At 50.5% G+C, this 18590-nt stretch overlaps 1 protein-coding gene across 8 annotated transcripts; it reads left to right on the top strand.

The window, feature by feature from the left end:
- Positions 1-2909: 2909 nt before the first annotated feature.
- HSPBP1 (HSPA (Hsp70) binding protein 1) lies at positions 2910-16355 on the top strand. Of its 8 annotated transcripts, none has more exons than XM_061173870.1 (8): positions 2910-2999; positions 3559-3765; positions 5488-5692; positions 7409-7633; positions 11294-11449; positions 11542-11638; positions 12088-12199; positions 15885-16355. In XM_061173870.1, exons 2-8 carry the CDS (start codon positions 3562-3564, stop codon positions 15957-15959), a joined length of 1074 nt encoding a protein of 357 aa, XP_061029853.1. In that variant the 5' UTR covers positions 2910-2999; positions 3559-3561; the 3' UTR covers positions 15960-16355. The 8 variants fall into 8 exon arrangements, with proteins under 8 accessions (XP_061029853.1, XP_061029850.1, XP_061029852.1 ...); XM_061173867.1 differs by having other exon boundaries at positions 2946-3047; XM_061173869.1 differs by having other exon boundaries at positions 2958-2999; positions 3469-3765.
- Positions 16356-18590: the final 2235 nt, after the last annotated feature.

The following is an 18590-nucleotide window of genomic DNA, read 5'->3' as shown; positions in this document are numbered from 1 at the left end:
CCAATATAATCATATGTCCCACTATAGCTCATCCATGGACCTGTGCACAGCTAGATTTCCACGTGATCCGGGATTCCCCTGTATCAGACACCCAAAGGTGTTAGGCACCCATTTAATTTCCAAATCACCTATAGAGTGTACCCATGAACCTTAAGTCTCCTAGTCAACCACTTTCATTCCATGAATCTATACTTAGTGCCAAATCTAAGCCAGATACTGTTCCCAGTGTTGAGGGTACAGCAGGGAACCAAATCAACAAAGATCCCTGTCCTATGGAGCTCTCACTGCAGTGGATGAGGCCAGAGATAAACAAGATAAACAATCAAAATATATGGTATGTTGGGAAGTCCCTGGTGGTCCAGCGGTTAAGACTCCGTGCTTCCACTGCAGGGGGCACGGGTTCTATCCCTGTTAGGGGAACTAGGATCCCACAAGCCTCGTGGCCAAAAAACAAAACAAAGAAAACAAAACAAAAAAGCACAAAATATATGGTATGTTACATAGTCGTGATCAGTGATAAAGAGGAAACTAAAGGAGGGAATGGGGACAGGAAATGTTTATTGAGTAATTTTCTACATGATTTTTTTTAAAAATATTTATTTATTTATTTAGGCTGTGCTGTGTCTTAGTTGCGGCACGCGGGATCTTTGTTGCGGCATGCGGGCTCTTAGTTGTGGCATGCATGCGGACTCTTAGTTGCAGCATGCATGCAGAATCTTGCTTCCCGACCAGGGATTGAACCTGGGCCCCCTGCATTGGGAGCATGGAGTCTTACCCACCAGACCACCAGGGAAGTCCCTTTATATGATTTTCACTAGCGTGCCAAGAAAGGCCTCCTCAGTGAAGGGACACTGAAGAAAAATGAGGGTCAGAGCCATGTAGATAAAGTGCCAGGAGCCTTCCAGGCAGAGGAAACAGCAGTGCAAAGGTCCTGGGGCAGGAGTGTGCCCGGTGTGTTATGGGAAGATTGAAGGAGCCAGTGTAGCTGGAGGGGAACAGTGAGAGGAAATGAGGTGAGGAAGCAGATCAAATAGGGCCTTAGATGCAGGGTGACCAGGGAATTCCCTGGTGGTCCAGTGGTTAGAACTTGGCACTTTCACTGCTGGGGCCTGGGTTCGATCCCTGGTCAGGGAACTAAGATCCTGTAAGCCACGTGGCCGCAAAAAAAAAAAAAAAAAAAAAAAAAAAAGAAGCAGGGTGACCACATGTCCTGGTTTATGTCTGTTATTCTGTGATTATTAATAGGGTCCATTTTCACTCTCAAGTGTCTTGCTGTGGATGGAAAATTATATGATCATCCTTCTTACAGGTCATTGTAAAAGCTATGTCTTTTAGAGGGTACCTGGGGAATTTTCATCTAGGCTACCATTATATTAAACATATGTTCATATATGTAATGTTATATACAATTACATGTTATATGTACATATATTATACGGCATTATGTATAATAATATATGTAAATAGTACTATAGATAGATGGACTTGTACATATGTGTACATAGGTATATTAGGCTGAACAACGGGCCCCCAAAGATGTCCACATCCTAATTCTCAGAATCTGTGAATATGTCACTTACACGGCAAAATGGACTTTGCAGATGTGATTGAACTGAAAATCTTAGATGGGAGGTTGTCCTGGTTATTTGGGTGGGACCTAAATGTAATCACAAGAGTTCTTATGAGGGAGAGGCATGAGGAGCAGAGTCAGAGGAGGAGATGGGATAAGGAAAGAAACAGTAGCCAAAATGATGCAGCCACAATCCAAAGAAAGTGGGCAGCCTCTAGACGCTGGAAAAGGCCAGGAAACAGATTCTCCCCTGGAGCCTCCAGAAGAAACACAACCGTGCTGACACCTTGAGTTTAACTATTTTAACTCAGTGAGACCCATTCCGGGCTTCTGAACTGTAAGGTTATAAATCTGTGTTGTTTTAAGTTTTTGGTAATTTGTTAACAGCAGCGACAGGAAATGGATACAATAGGGTACCCAGGGGCCCAGACGCCTGTCTGATAGCTATCCTCCTCAGTGCTACACACACACACGGCTTATATGTTTGGTCTTCCCATCTCTGTCCAGAAGATCACCGCGCACATCCCAGACCGAGCAGTGTGCTCAGTATATCTGCGACTTGTGGGATCCACCAAAGTTGAGTACAACCTTTTCCTTTCTTATGGAAGCCTAGAACTAGGATTTCTCTAAGCCCAGCCCAAAGCAAACACCTCCAAAGACCAGGCACATTCCCAGACCTGAGCCCCAAATCCGGCGCAGGGAGGCCTCGAGCGCCTAAACCACCTTGCCCGGGCATTTTACTTCCAGGCTTCAAGAATCACCTCCTTTGCACCTGGCAGGACTCAGGGAAGATTCCACGAGGGAGACGCTGGAGGATAAGAGAGGTCCGCACAGGTGCTGCAGGTGGGGGTAACGGGCAGCCTCCTATGACGAAAGGGGAAATTGAGGCCAAGAAGGGGGTGGGAAAGGCCAAACTCTGCCTGGGTCAGGTATTAGTGGTGAGAACCCAGGGCTCCAGTAAAAGACGGAATCGGGGCCCAGGTGCAGGGGAAAACACCCCGAGGGTGCGGGGACCCTCGCTACAGGCAACCACGGGGTGGGGCGGGGCCAGGAAGAGGGCGGGGCTTAACGGGGAGCAGCGGGTGCACGGGCACGGGGGCGGGGTTTAGCTGGGAGAGGGCGAAAGGCCTAGAACAGGGGCGGAGCCTTAAGTGGCGGCGAGGGGCAGAGTTTAGAACTGGGACAGGGTGCGTGGGTGTGGACGGGGTCTAGCCAGGGCGGAGCCAGACCGGGGGCGGGGCCTACACTAGGGCAGGGTGGAGCTTGCAATGAGGAGGAGGGGCTCATTAGGGGCGGGATCCGGGCGGGGGCGGGGCTTACACAAGAGCGTGAGCGCGAGGGGCGTGGCCTAGGTGAGGGGCCGGGCCGAGCGAAGTGTCCCGCCATGTGGGAAGGACTTAAGAACCGGGAGAAGTAGCCTCACGCCCAGGTACGGCCCTTAGTTGGGTGGCTGCGCCGGGAACTTCCGGGCGAGACCGTGAGTATTTCCGGTCAATATGGCGGCACCCAGCATAGTCAGGTGCGGGCGGGTTTGTCTTTAGTAGCGGCGGCGACACGAGGCCCGGGAAGGTGAGGTCCGCCCCGCTCAGGCTCCCCTCTTCGGAGAGGAGGGAGGAGACTTGTTGCTAAGAAGACCACAGGGAGGGCTTGTTGCTCTGAAGGCTGGGCAGTGGGGTTGCTTAGAGACGGGAAGGACGGCAGTGGAAATGGAGGAGGGGGTTGCTAGGGAGAGTGGGTGGGGCCTGTTGCTAGGGAGGAAGGAGGGACTTGTGACTTTGGGGAAGGGTCCTGTTGGTATGAGGGAAGAAAAGAGGGCTGTGGTTAAAGGGGGTGTGGGCAGAGTGGTTTGGGGTCATGGGGGGCCGCGGAGCTCCCCTAAAACGCCACCTTATCAGCAGACCCCCAGGAATCGACCTGCCAGGACGCCAGAGCTACCTCAGCGGGGACCATCCCCTACCCCAACACATTCTTCCCTTCTTTGAAAACAGCCCATGGCGAACCAAGGCTCCGGGAGCAGTCGCTTTCCCCTGGCGCTGCCCCCAGCCTCCCAGGGTTGCTCGTCAGGGGGCAGCGGCTCCTCCGCGGGCGGCTCCGGCAATCCCCCGCCACCGCGAAACCTCCAAGGCCTGCTGCAGATGGCCATCACGGCGGGCTCTGAAGAGCCAGACCCCCCTCCAGAACCCATGAGTGAGGAGGTAAAGGGTGGGGACCCAAGAAGCTGGGGTGAGGGACGAGGGGACAGATATCTGGGGAGGGGCGGGAGTCCCGCTGTGAAGGCATAGTAGACTGTATTTGTGCTCGATAGGGTTATTGTAGACTGAAGGTCAGATCCCTGGATCCCCGCACTGTGCTGGGAGGCAGAGAGTCTTATGCTAAAAGGAAAAAGCAAGGGCTCTCCAGAGCCAGACAGACGTGGATTCAGCATCATACAGCTGTGTGACCTTGGGTATATCACTTCATGTTTCTGAGCGTCGGGTTCTTTAGTTGCAAGTTGATGTTGATGATAAGAATAACAGTGGTACTTCACAGGGTAGTTCTGAGGTTCCAGTTGAAGTAGGGCTCAACACAGCACCTGGCACATAGGTCGTGCTCCTGAAGGCAGCAGGATATTCTCATTAAAAGCACAGGCTCTGTAGACAGACCGCTTAGGTTTGACTTAAGGCTTTGTGGATGGCTGACTATGTGACCTTGGGCAAGTCGCACTTTTCCGTGCCTCCATTTTCTCATCTGTGAAGTGGGAATAACAGTAATCCTTAACCATGGAAGGTTGTTTTGGAGATTAATAGCAATATTTGTTATACATGATGTTTAGTTGGCGATGACAATTACAGTATACAAAATATGGTGCTAATTCAGTTACATCCATGATGTCATTGAACCTCTAGGACCATGAGGTGGGCAACAGGCACAGAAAGATTAACATCTTGCCCAAATTTATCCAGGACAGTGACCACGGAGCCTGGCCAAAAAACAAAAAACCAGTGGCCAGCTTTCAGCGCTTATCTTGTTTGACCTGCTAGCAGCATTTGATTACTACCCCCTCCCCTTGAGTTCTTTCTTCATTTGGCATCTGGAACAACATGGTTTTCTGCTTTTCATCCCACTCACTGGCTCTTCTTCCCCGTCTCCTCTGTTGGTTCGTCCTCATTCCCCAGCCTCTTAACCATGGAGCACACCAGGACTCTCTCTTCTACCCTCACTTCCTGTGTGATCTCATGTTGACGTTTTCCTCTGATGATTCTCAAATTTATAGCTCTAGGCCGGTGGTGCTCTCCTGGGGGGGCAGTTTTAACCACGTTTGGCAATGGGTGGAAACATTTCTTGTTGTCGCAAATTGGTGGGGTTGGGGGGGGTGGTGGGAGGTGGGGGCAGTGCTACTGGCGTCTGGTGGGTGGAAGCCAGGGATGCTGCTCAACATCCTACGGTGCACAGGACGACCCCCACCGCAGAACAATCCAGCTCAAAGTGTCAGCAGAGTCGAGGTTGAGAAATCCTCGAGGTTGAGATCAAGGCTGGACCTCCTCCCTGAACTTCAGGCAGCGTACTCAATATTTGGCCTTGGGTGTGTCATGGATCCCTCAAACTTAACAAGTTCAAAAATGCGCTCTACTCTCTACTCCTCTCACTCCGCAGCTGCTTCTCGTGCAGTCTTCCCCACCTCCTTCTAGTTGTTCAGGACAAAAACCTAGGTGTCCCTGACCCCTCGTTTTCTCTCACGCCGCACAGCCAGTCTCTCCATAGATCTAGCGTCTAGAAAAGAGTCTGTCAGTAGAGAAGGTGCCCGGTAGGTATGTGTTGATTGAAGGACATTCAGCTGTCAGATGTTGGCTGTTATTATTAATGACTGTTATTCCTGAGTTGATTATTGATGAGGTTTGCTTCTTTCCCCCGCCCTCCCGCTCCGCCTCACCCCCCAGAGGCGCCAGTGGCTGCAGGAGGCCATGTCGGCTGCCTTCCGGGGCCAGCGGGAAGAGGTGGAGCAGATGAAGAACTGCCTCCGAGTGCTGTCCCAGCCCATGCCCCCCTCAGCTGGTGAGGCCGAACTGGCTGCCGACCAGCAAGAGCGCGAGAGGGCCCTGGAGCTGCTGGCCGACCTGTGCGAGAACATGGACAACGCTGCAGGTACAGCTGGGCCCCCAACCTGCCCCCAGCCTCCAGGGCCCTGTCCCTCTGCCTTCTGGTCTCCCTTCTGTCTCTTGCCTCCTCCTCCTCAGCCCTGGGTCCTGCTGCAGCCCAGCCCTTGTCCTTTGTCTCAGGGACCACACAACCAGCCTCCTCCCAGCCTCCCAGCCTCACCCCTCCAGTCTGGCTCCGACTCAGGCCCCAGGTGAGACTGCCCTGTCCCTCCCTGCTTGGTCCGCTTGCCATCAGGAGCAGCGATGGCGCCAGGTTCAGTCCACCACCTCCCTGATGCTCTCTGAGACTGACCATTTCACCCTAGTCTGCTGGGAGTCCATTGCCACTCCCTAGAGTAAGAGACAGGAGGTGGTCCTGGATGGGGTAGTCAGAGAAGCCCTCCCCGAGGAGTGACATTTGATCAGAGACCTGAAGTGAGGGCGTGAGTCATGGGATTGGCTCTGGAAAGAACATTCCAGGCAGAGGGAATGACCAGTGCAAAGGCCCTGAGGTGGGAACTTGCCTGGCCTGTGTGGGAACAGCAGTGAAGCCAGCAGAGCAGAGTGAGTGAGGGGCGAGGGCTAGGAAGTGACGCTGGGCATACAGGGGCTCACGGGCCAAGGTTGGCGCTGTGGGTTTTATTTTAAATGCCGAGAAGCCAATAGAAGGATGAGTGGTCACTTCCACTTGGAGGGGTGTGGTGTGGTCGTTGATGGTGTGGATTTGTCTGTTCTGGACATTTTAGGTACATGGAATAGTAGAATATGTCACCTTTTGTGACTGGCTTCCTTCACTGAAGGTGATGTTTTCAAGGTTCTGCCATGTCGTAGCTGTATCAGAACTTTATTACTTTTTGTGGCTGACTGAGACGCCAGTGTGTGGATGGGCTACATGTTGTTTATTCGTTCATCAGTTGACGGGCATTTGGGTCACTTCCCCCTTTGGTTATAGTAAATAATGCTGCTGTAAACACTGGTGTACAAGCATGTGTTCAAGTTTCTGCTTTCGATGCTTTTAGATATATATGTAAGAGTTGTCACAGGGTGACTCTGTATTTAACTTTTTGAAGAACCGTCAAGCTCACCAATACAGGAAACAGGTGGTAGGCTATAGTTTGCCGACGTCTAGTGTGGTGTGTTCTTCTCCCACAGGGGATGTTCTGATTGTCACAAAGACTGGGGGTCAGAACTGGAATTTAGTGGTCTGGAGCCTGGGACCCTGACCCTCCAAATGCTGACATTGTTGAGACACACTGGCCTTGGACAGACCCCCAGTTGGGTGCTTAGAGAGAGCCAGCCCTTGGAGGCAGGCTCCCCTCAGCCTCACCTGGTGTATTTGGGCTGCCGTAACAAAGCACCACAGACTGGGGACTTAAACGACAGAAATCTCCTCTCACAGTTCTGGAGGCTGGAAGTCCGAGGGTTGATTTCGTCTGAGGCCCCTCTCCTTGGCTTGTATATGGGGGCCTTCTCGCTCTGTCCTCATGTGGTCGTCCCTCTGTGCATGTCTGTGTCCTAATCTCCTCTTTTTTATAAGGCCCCCAGTCATATTGAATTAGGGCCCCGTCCCATGACACCGTTTCACTTTAATCACCTCTTTAAAGCCCTGTCTCCAGATAGAGACATATTTTGAGGCCCTGGGGGTTCAGGCTTCAATGTGAATCTGGGGGGAAACAGCTCAGCCCATCACACCTGGCCGGTCTGCTCCCCTCTCTCCACACAGACTTCTGCCAGCTGTCCGGCATGCACCTGCTGGTGGGCCGCTACCTGGAGGCGGGGCCTGCGGGGCTGCGGTGGCGGGCGGCGCAGCTCATCGGCACGTGCAGCCAGAACGTGGCCGCCATCCAGGAGCAGGTGCTGGGCCTTGGCGCACTGCGCAAGCTGCTGCGCCTGCTGGATCGGGACCCCTGCGACGCCGTGCGCGTCAAGGCCCTCTTCGCCATCTCCTGTGAGTGTCCCGGGGGCTGCCGGGGAGGGGCTCGGGTCCCTAGGGCCGGTGCCAGCTTCCGGATCTGCTTCGGGGCAGAGGGAGAGGGGCCTCTTGTGTTCGTTTATCCCCAGTACCTGCCGGGGCTCTGCTGGGTGCTGGGAACAGAGCGGTGAGCTTGCCACACCCGCCGCTGGTCAGAGAGCCAGAGCCTCACACCACGGGACGAGGCCCAGCTTGAGTGCTTTTAGGCCCCTCAGGGCTCTCAGTCTTGGCACTGTTGACATTTGGGGCCCCGATCACTCCTTGTCATGGGGGGGTCCTCTCGGGGGCTGCTTGAGTGTCATCACAACTCAAGCCGGGCAGCCAGCTTCTCCCAGAAAATGCAATCCAGGATGCCAGGCAGGAGCTACAGGAACTATCAATTCAATGCCCTTTATCTTTTTTTTTTTTTCCTCTTTTTTGGTACCTCTTAAAACCCACCCCTGTCTTGTCCCTCTCCGCTTCCCTCTCCTCACTGGTAACCACTAGTTTGTTCTCTACATCTGTGAGTCTGCTTCTTTTTTGTTATATTCAATAATTTGTTTTATTTTATTTTATTTTTTTAAAAATATTTATTTATTTATTTATTTGGTTGTGCCGGGTCTTAGTTGTGGCAGGCAGCCTCCTTAGTTGTGGCATGTGAACTCTTAGTTGCAGCATGCGTGTGGGATCTAGTTCCCTGACCAGGGATCGAACCCGGGCCCCCTGCATGGGGAGCGCAGAGTCTTAACCACTGCGCCACCAGGGAAGTCCCTCAATAGTTTGTTTTATTTTTTAGATTCCACATATAAGTGATAACATACCATATTTGTCTTTCTCTGTCTGACTTATTTCACTGAGCATAATACCTCCAAGTCCATCCATGTTGTTGCAAATGACAAAATTTCATTTTTTTCTTATGGCTGAGGCCTTTTATTTTTATTTATTTATTTAATTTATTTTTATTTTTGGCTGCGTTGGGTCTTTGTTGCTGAGCAGGCTTTCCCTAGTTGAGGCGAGCGGGGGCTACTCTTCCATGCGGTGTGCAGACTTCTCATGGCGGTGGCTTCTCTTGTTGCGGAGCACGGGCTCTAGGTGCTCAGGCTTCAGTAGTTGTGGCTTGCGGGCTCTAGAGCGCAGGCTCAGTAGTTGCGGCACACAGGCTTAGTTGCTCCACGGCATGTGGGATCTTCCCGGACCAGGGCTCAAACCCGTGTCCCCTGCATTGGCAGGCGGATTCTTAACCACTGCGCCAACAGGGAAGCCCGAGGCCTTTTATATTTTTAAAAACTGATGTAAAATTCACATAACTATTTTAAAGTGTACAATTCAGTGGCATCTGTCTTCTTTTTTGGGGGGGTGGGCATGGCTGCAGGGTATGCCATCGTGTGGCAGCTACCATTTGGAAAGTGCTTAGGACAGGCCACCCCTGGTGCTACGAGCCCTTTGCTTGGTCGGTCTCCTGACTGCTCCTGCCGCCCGGTGCATGGAGGCTCACAGAGGTTCACCCTCCGGCCCGAGACCAGGAGAAGGCCAGGTGGAGGAGTGTGTGAGAGCTGCGGAGGAGGTGGGTGGGGGAGCCCCCGGGGAGATGCATCTCCAGGCCACTGGCACCTAGTGGGCTCAGGCCAGGGATGCTGCCCCCGCGACACAGAATGACCTGTACCCACATGTCAGCTCTGCCCAGTGGAGAGGCCCTGGAGTGAAGGGAAGTGGTTGCTCCTGGATACGTCGTGAAGGCAGAGCCAGTGGGCTGTGCCTGCCGAGCGGACGTGGAGGGTCGTCATGTCTTCCCCTCACCATCCGCCTGTCCTTTTTTTTATTTTTTAAATTGAGTAATGTTTTATTTAACCCCATATATCCAAATTATTATCATTTCAGCCCATCATTATGTGGAGTATTAATGAGATATTTTACATCTTTTTTTTTTCACTCTACGTCTTTGAAACCCGGTGTACATCCTACATGTAAAGCACATCTCACCTCAGGCTGTATTTTTAGCGGTCAGTGTGGAGTGTAGTTCTAGTGAGGGGACGAAGTTGTGCTTAATGGAAACATGCTGTACCACTGCTTCACTTTTTTACCCTAAACTGAAATAAATTAAACTCAAATGAGATTAACAACTCAGGTCCTCAGTGGCACTTGCCACATGTCAGGGATTTACTGGCCATGGGTTTCTGGGGGCTCCCATCTGTCCTGGCCTAGACCCTGCCCAAGTGGGCGCCTCCTTGGAGTTGCACCCCTCAGGCTGGTTCTGTCATACTCGGAGGCCTTCCACGGTGCCTGTCACCCTCACGAAGTAGTCTGGCTCTCTGGGTCTTAGTTTCCTCATCAGTAAAATAGGATTCCTAGAGCACTCACCTCCTAGGGTGGTTTTGAGGATTAAAAAGAGATAATGTTCCCATCAATGGATGGATGGATTAAAAAAACGTGGCTTATTCATACAATGGAACACTATTCAACCATTAAAAGGAATGAAATATTGATTCATGCTGTAACGTGGACGAGCCCAGAAAACATGCTGAGTGAAAGAAGCCAACCACAGAAGACCACATAGTGTTTGATTCCATTTACATGAAATGTCCGGAAGAGGCAAATTCATAGATATGGAAAGCGGATTAGTGGTTGCCAGTTGGGCGAGGGACTGCTAACAGGTATGGGGCTTCTTTTGGGAGTGATGAAAATATTCTGGAGTTAGATAGTTACGGTAAGCCAACCTTGTGAATATACTAAAAACCACTGAATTGTATACTTTAAAAAGGTAAAGTGTACAGACTGTGGAATTATATCTCAATTAAAAATAATTTTTTTTAAAGTATTCTGCTCTTTTTTTTTAAAAAAATAAATTTATTTATTTATTTATTTTTGGCTGCCTTGGGTCTTCGTTGCTGCGCGCGGGCTTTCTCTAGTTGCGGCGAGCAGGGGCTACTCTTCATTGTGGTGTGCAGGCTTCTTGTTGAGGTGGTTTCTCTTGTTGTGGAGCATGGGCTTTAGGTGTGTGGGCTTCAGTAGGTGTGGCACACGGGCTCAGTAGTTGTGTTGCGGGCTCTAGAGCGCAGGCTCAGTAGTTGTGGCACATGGGCTTAGTTGCTCCGCGGCATGTGGGATCTTCCTGGACCAGGGCTCGAACCCGTGTCCCCTGCATTGGCAGGCGGATTCTTAACCGCTGCACCACCAGGGAAGTCCCTAAATTAAAAATACTTAAAGGTAATGCTTGCGAAGCATGGGCCCATAGAAATCGATGATGATGAGGATGGTGATGATAAGGATGGTGATGATACTGATGACGATATTGGTGATGATGACGGTGACAAAGGTGATGGTCTTGATGGTGATGATTGTGGTGTTTATGGTGGTGACGGTAGTGGTAATGATGATACTGGTGATGGTGGTGGTGATGGTAGTGGTGATAATGGTGATGATGCTGACGGTGATTACTGGGGATGGTGATGGTCATGGTGATGGTGGTGATGATGATGAGTGTGGTGTTTGTGGTGGTGATGGTAGTGGTGATGATGGTAATGATGATGATATTGGTGGTGATGATGGTGGGTGATGACAGTAATGATGGTGGTGATGATGGTGATGGTGAGATAATGGTGACGATAATGGTGGCAGTGGTGACTGTCACCTCAAGGCCCCGCCTTCCCCCCTCCCCAGGCCTGGTCCGGGAGCAGGAGGCTGGGCTGCTGCAGTTCCTCCGCCTGGACGGCTTCTCTGTGTTGATGCGGGCCATGCAGCAGCAGGTGCAAAAGCTCAAGGTCAAGTCGGCGTTCCTGCTGCAGAACCTGCTGGTGGGCCACCCTGAACACAAAGGTGGGGTGGCCAGGGCAGGGAGCTGGGGTGGTTCCTGGCGGGGAGTGCACGGGGGAAGGGACTGCCCCTCTGACCCCGTGGCCCTTCCCCAGGGACCCTGTGCTCCATGGGCATGGTCCAGCAGCTGGTGGCCCTCGTCCGGACAGAACACAGCCCCTTCCATGAGCACGTACTTGGAGCCCTGTGCAGGTGCGCTGGGGCCCAAAAGGACCGGCCCCCCATGGGGGCTAAAGGGTTTAGGGTCAGAGAGGAGCGGGAACCACGGCGCTGGCCCTCCCTGAGCCTCAGTTTCCTCACCTTTGGGGGCTGCCGCAGCAGCCTGGGGAGGAGGGGGAGAGTCTTTCTTACACTCATACTCCCCCATCCCCCACACAAAGTACAAGCAGATCAGAGTCTTGCAACACGACGGAACGGAGAAGCTGGACAGGCAGGCAGCAGCTCTCACGTGTGGAGGTGGCTCCAGGCCGGGCACTGTGCTGAGTGCACCAAGTCCCTGGGGCGGGGCGGGGACAGGAGTGAAGTCCACGTTGCAGGTGGGGAAACTGAGGCCCAGTGTGGGGGAGCGGCTTGCCCAGGCTCCCGTGGTTCAGGGTGCTGTGCAGAGCCAGGTCCCAAGGACTGCTCTCCTGTGCCCGCAGCTTGGTGACGGACTTCCCCCAGGGTGTGCGGGAGTGCCGGGAGCCCGAGCTGGGCCTGGAGGAGCTTCTGCGGCACCGGTGCCAGCTGCTGCAGCAGCACGAGGAGTACCAGGTACTGCTGACGGGGGTGGGGGGGGGGTGGGGGGGGCGCTGGCCCGGGGGACCCGCCCGTGTTTTGCGGGAGGGGCCAGCCTGGTGCCTGCCTTCTGCGTCTCTGTAGTCTCTTCGCCCACGCTTTTGTTTACATCCTCTTTGCAATTCATGTGTTTCTCTAGTCATCATTCAGCAAACATTTATTGCCCCCCCTCCCACATGTCTCGTGATGTGTTAGCACCGGGGGGATTGCAAGGAGAACCAGAAGCTCGGGGTTTTGAGAGTTAAAGAGTTAACGAATTCATTTAATTTTTTTTTTTTTTTTTTTTGGCCATGACTCACAGCTTGCGGGATCTTAGTTCCCCAAGCAGGGATGGAACCTGTAACCCCTGCAGTGGAAGCATGGAGTCCTAACCACTGGACCGCCAGGGAATTCCCCCAAACTCATCTAATTATTATCCAAATTATTTACTATTGTTGTTTATATCATATCATTCAAATATTTAAGTATTTATTAGATTGATAAATAAGTAAATGATAAATAGCAACAAATTAAATATTTGATTAAATAGGTAAGTAACTAATATGTGATAAATAACTCATTAGCTATTTAATTAGATAAAGGGTAACAAGTGATAAATAACAAGCAATAAATAACTCACTAAATAGTTAGATAGATAAGTAACAAATAAGTGATAACAAATAACTCATTAGATATTAATTATATAGATATTGAGTAACAAGTGATAAATAACAACTCAGATATTTAAATAGATAAGTAACAAATAAGTGATAAAGAGCAACTAATTACATATTCAGTAGTTATTTAATTATTTAAAGGATTAAGTGATTTAGTTAACTTTACTTTAGTAATTTATCCAGCCGTTATAGTACCGCCCAGACGCTGGTGCTTCAGCAAAGCTGGACACAGCAAACGTGCCAGCTTCTTGGGACTTCCATTCTGCTGAGATCATTCCTCTGTGGACACCATCAGGTGTTTACAGAAGGGTGCTGGGCACTGGGTGTGAGGAGCGGGGGTGACTGGGAGAGGCACAGTGCCCTCCCCCAGGTGCTCGCCCCCTGACCTTGTCACGGGAACCCGTGGAGATTTGTGCCCGTGGGGGGCAGGGGAAGGCCCGGCCCTCGTCCGGCCTGTGGTTTTAGCCGTCCTTGCTTGATGCATCCATGTGTTTGTTCCCTGAGCCTCTGGTGTGCCAGATCCTGGTACCAGACCATGAGACCAACCTGGTGAGGGAAGCCTCGTGTGAACCGGCCAACATGCCTTTTTTTTTGTTTTCAAAACAAATTTTAACAGTTTTATTGAGGTATAATTTACCTATATTGAAAGTGTGCAATGTGAGAAGTTTTACATATGTATACAGCTGTGGAAACCTTCATTTTTCCATCAGGGGCAGGTCACCCATGTGCCAGGTCCCAACCTGAGCACTGGAGATTTGGTGAGGAGCAAAGGGATACAGCCTTGGTTCTCATGGGGCTCATAGGGTAACAGATAAAAATGTAGACAAACATACACACAAATATATATTTACAGATACATACCTATCTATCTATCTATACACACACGTGTAATATGTATCTGTATATAATTTAACATATACTGTTGTGTATAATATGACATGAGAAAGTTAGAACTACAGTGAGGAAAAATTAAACCAGTGAGGGGTTAGAGAATGGTGGGCTGTGATATTTTAGGTAAGGTGGTGCATTTGTTTCCTAGAGCTGCTGTAACAGAGTACCACACACTGGGTGGCTTAACACAGAAATGTATTCTCTCACAGTTCTGGGGAACAGAAGTCTGAAGTCAAGGTGTCAGCAAGACCATGCTCCCTCTGAAGGTTCTAGGGAAGAATCTTTCCTTGTCTCTTCCAGCTTCTAGTAGTTGCTGGCAGTCCTTGACGTTCCTTGGCTTATGGATACATCCGTCACTCCGATTTCTGCCTCTGTTTTCACATGGCCTTCTTTCTCCCCTATGTGTCTGTCTTAGAACTCTTTCCAGATATGTAAATAGAGGTGTGCTTTAATTTCAGTGTAATTCAGTATTATAATTGCATAGTATTCTCTAAAGTGACTACATCATGATTTAGCCAGTCCTCTTTTGTAGGTATTTTTGTGGGCCCTGTGTAAAGTTAAATTAAATTACATCGGTGCTTTTTGAATAGGCCCCATAGTTATGTGGTTCAGAATTCAAGATGCACGAGAGGATAAACAGTGAAAAGTCTCCCTCCTACCCCATTCCTATCTACCCAGTTCTTCCTGTGGCCTTCCTAAGATCGTCTCTGCACATACAAGGAAATGTACATATCAATTTTCTTCCTCTTCCTCTCTTCATTTTGTGTAAATTCAGCCTATTCTGACCACTATTCTGCTCTTGCCGTATTCCCTTTCATAACATCTCCACGAGTGTGTTTCCTGTTGGTGCCTATGGCTCTATCCTCTTGGAGTTTGTTTCCACTCTTTCACTACTATCAACTCTGCTAAAAGAGTAACCTTTTACACATGTAACTTTAGGAGTATGTCTATAGAACAATTTCTAGAAAGGGGAAGGCTGGGTTAAGGTAGGTTAAAGATGAAGTTACAGGGTTTAAGCGCCATGTCCTTAGCTGTTGCCAAGTTGTTCTCCATAGAAGTTGAACCAGTCGACACTGCAGCCATGAGGGTGCTCAACTTTCCCACGTGCTGGCCAGGATAGGGTGCCTCAGGCCATTTGACCTTTCTTCAAGCTTTTTCCTCAAGCCATTTGACCTTTCTTCAAGCTTTTTCCTCAAGCCATTTGACCTTTCTTCAAGCTCTTTCCTCAAGACATTTGACCTTTCTTCAAGCTTATTGGTGAAAGGCAGTATTCCAGTTCAGTTTATGTTTGCATTTTTCCCATGAGTGAAGTTGGGCATCTTTTTCCTTTTTTTGTGAACTCATTCATATCCTTCGCCCATTTATCTAATGGGTGGTGGTTTTGCAACTGATTCATTAAAGCTCTATTTAAAAAATTTATTTATTTATTTATTTATTTATTTTTGGCTGCGTTGGGTCTTCGTTGCTGCGCGCGGGCTACTCTTCATTGCGGTGCGCGGGCTCCTCATTGCGGTGGCTTCTCTTGTTGCAGAGCACCGGCTCTAGGCGCGCGGGCTTCAGTAGTTGTGGCTCACGGGCTCTAGAGCACAGTCTCAGTAGTTGTGGCGCACGGGCTTAGTTGCTCCGCGGCATGTGGGATCTTCCCGGACCAGGGCTCGAACCCGTGTCCCCTACATTGGCAGGCAGATTCTTAACCACTGCGTCACCAGGGAAGCCCCCATTAAAGCTCTTGAAGTATTAAGTATGTTAGCCGTTTGTGATGAGTTGCAAATATTTTTCACCCCAAATTGTTGTTTTTCTTTCACTTTTGTTTCTGGCATCATTTTGCTATGCAGATACCTTTTATGTTTATGTGGTCCAATCTATCAGTGCTTCTTGGTCTCTGGAGTTTGTATCCATGTAAGGGGTTTTAAGTAGGGATTAATCGAGGTTGGTCATTTCTGGGAGTTAGGAAAAGCTGGAGGGGGCTGATGTGACGACAGACCAGTGGGATGAGACAGGAAGCTTCTGGGGTGGTGGGCGGGAGGGAAGAGGAGCCGTTTCTGCGGGCAAAGCTGGTGAAGGCGGGGGGTGGCCTCTGCACTCAGGGCTCCCAATCTCACACCCCAATCCAGGAGGAGCTGGAGTTCTGCGAAAAGTTGCTACAGACCTGTTTCTCCACCCCGACGGACGACATCATGGATCGGTGAAACCCGGTGGCTTCTCTCCCTCTCTTTGTGGGAACCCCAGGCCTCCTGACTCCCCCTCACCCACGAGGCCCTCTCCCAAAGCAGAGCAGGGCCTTGTTGGTGGCGGGGCGTGTCAGCCCGTCTCTTCTCAGCCCTCAGGAGGGGCGCTGAAAAAGGCACTGGCTCCTTGGACCCCCACCTCTCGCGCACTTTCACTCCATTCCCCCTTCTCATGTCCACACTGGTCTTCCAGTAAAGGTGTTTCTCCTCCACCACTTCCTTCACTGCCACCTTTGTCACCTCCCCTGGAGAGTGCCTTGGTTGGGGAGGAGGGGCACGATCTTAGGGGACGTGGGGAGCCATGGAGGGAACAGCAGCGGGCGGAACCTGGGAATAATAAAAGTGTTGCTATCTAAAGTCCAGAGCCATTTCTTCTTTCATCCTCCTGGCCTCTCTGGAGAAGGAATGTGTGGGATACTCCTCCTCTTTGGCCCCCACCGTCTCTGTAACTACTCCTCTGTTTGAGGAATCTCTACGTTAGACAACCACGCTGCTGCGCTTAAGGCAGAAGCCAAGTTCTTTCCCGGCAGGACGTGCGTGGGGGTGGGGGGGGGGCGGGCATCACGTGGCTTCAGCTCCGCCAATCAGAGCTCGCCGTGCGCCCGCCCACGAGCCACGGCCGGAGAAGGCGAGAGCACGTGGCGGAGGTCCCGCTGTACTGCCCGCGCCAGGGCTAGTGGTCACTCTGGGTGCCTGGGGCAGGCCGTGGTTGGGCGTGGGCTTTGTCCCAACAGGAAAGCGCTAAGCCTTTTCTCCAGCCTTCTCCGAGACTGGGGGGCGAGCGGGGACAGAGGGAAACTGCCTCGCCTCCTCTAATAAATTCCTTTTCAGTTTAGTCAAAGGAGCTTTCCTTTACAACCAAGAGTCCTGACCGGTGGTATATTTGAGACGAGGAAGCTGAGCCCAGGGTGGTTGATCCGTGGCCAAGTTCATAGCCAAAATTTAGACCTGGGCCAATTCCAAAGCTGTGCCCCTCCTCCCTGTATCCTGGTTTCCTAGACCCATTTAATGCCAGACTAATTCCTCTCCTGTGGAATTTACTTGTACGGGAGGGAATGGTTATTTTTTCACTCCCCTTCCCAAGTTCAGGATAAATCGAAAGGTAGCTACAGGATCCGAGAATTGGAAATAACATATAACCTGTATCACTTTTAGAGCAGATACGAGAAAGCGGCATTGGTCTTGTTGCCACTTCACCCAGCATTGGATGTGGTTGTCTGCCTGGTCATAGGCAGTACTGGGCAAGTGCAGTCCTTCCCCTTGGGTGCAGGCAGCAGGTCAGAACACTGGGCAAGCCGGCTCCAAGAGGAGGGAAGCTGGAGTGCTGAGCCGTGATGCCTATCCAATCCGGTAAATCATTCCTCAGCCTCTGGAAGGGGTGGAGAGGCCAGGAAAGGTACAGCAATAGAAGTTTCTCCATGTGGAAATGTGAGCAATGGGGAATGAGTGTTCCCACCAAACACTTTAAGAAGCTCCTTCCAATTCTAATACAAAGAACAGCATTGTCGACCTGTGAGTTCTGACAAGGTGGAGACCCAACTTCAGTCCTAAGCCCCTGCAGCTTCCCAGGTTCTTGGAGATGGACTTTGTCAGCTTCTCAGGTTCCATTTGGTGATTGAATATGGCCAACCCCCTGCCCCTCAGTTCCTAAGCTTATGCGTTAAAACAGTGTGGCAACTATGCAATCGTATTGGGGAAAACGCAAGCAAAATGCTGTGCAAACGACAAAAGAAGCTGATGTAGAAGATGATTCAAGGAACAGAAGGAAATGCCTCACAAATGCTTCAAGCTGTATAACAATAGTAACCTGTGTCCATTTTTAAACAAGACCTCAAAGATGAGAAGGTAAGCTTGGCAAACCTAAGGAAACAAATTGAGGACTGTGGTAATTAATAAATTAGATGGTTCAACAAATATCTGCTCCCTCTCATTGCACCTCCATGAGAGAAGTACATTTCCTCACCCGTGGTGGGTGGGGCGTAGTTGCCTGCCCCATGACTTTGGGCTTGACCATGTGACTTGCTTTGACCAATGGATGGTGGCACATGTGAGGCAACCTGAGACTTGAAATATGCTAACACAGCTTGGCTTGATCTGAGGCGCCTCTGTCTTTTCTTATGAGATGGTGCCCTGGGATGTCCATTGGTGCCCAGAGTATGAGAGACATGAGGAACAGAACCAGCCTCACCAACCTTCACACCTGCAGCTCTAAGCTGTGAGCATGATAGGTTGTAGTTGCCTGTCACCCAGCAGTAGCTAAGAACATCACACGCAACAAATACACTGGAAATAGCAAGAAACAGAAGAGACACGGCTGTAAAATGAAATTACTGACATGTGGTAATCAGCAGATGCAGGTAGAAATGACAAAGATTAAAGCAATTACAGAGAAGCTAACAGATGTTAAGCACAAATGCATAATTGACATCCTTGAAATAGAGAACAACTAGAATAGGATTCAGTAAAAATGTCCCTGAAATGTAAAAGGTAAGTCTGCGAGTTAAAAAAATTAAAAAATGCCGAGTCCTTACACGCACTTACAGCGCTGATTCTTACAGAAGGCCTGTAACATGGCAAGAGAGGGGTATGAAA

Source organism: Eubalaena glacialis, chromosome 18 (genome assembly GCF_028564815.1).
Source record: "Eubalaena glacialis isolate mEubGla1 chromosome 18, mEubGla1.1.hap2.+ XY, whole genome shotgun sequence".
In the NCBI taxonomy this organism is placed as follows: Eukaryota; Metazoa; Chordata; class Mammalia; order Artiodactyla; family Balaenidae; genus Eubalaena; species Eubalaena glacialis.
This window is presented reverse-complemented; position numbering and strand designations above follow the sequence as displayed.

Bases quoted from the DNA above. Each gene is read 5' to 3' on its own strand.
- HSPBP1 (XM_061173870.1), top strand. From the start codon at position 3,562: ATGGCGAACCAAGGCTCCGGGAGCAGTCGCTTTCCCCTGGCGCTGCCC. The intron at 11,450-11,541 runs GTGGGGTGGCCA...GCCCTTCCCCAG, and splicing joins GGGCCACCCTGAACACAAAG to GGACCCTGTGCTCCATGGGC. The intron at 12,200-15,884 runs GTACTGCTGACG...ACCCCAATCCAG, and splicing joins AGCAGCACGAGGAGTACCAG to GAGGAGCTGGAGTTCTGCGA.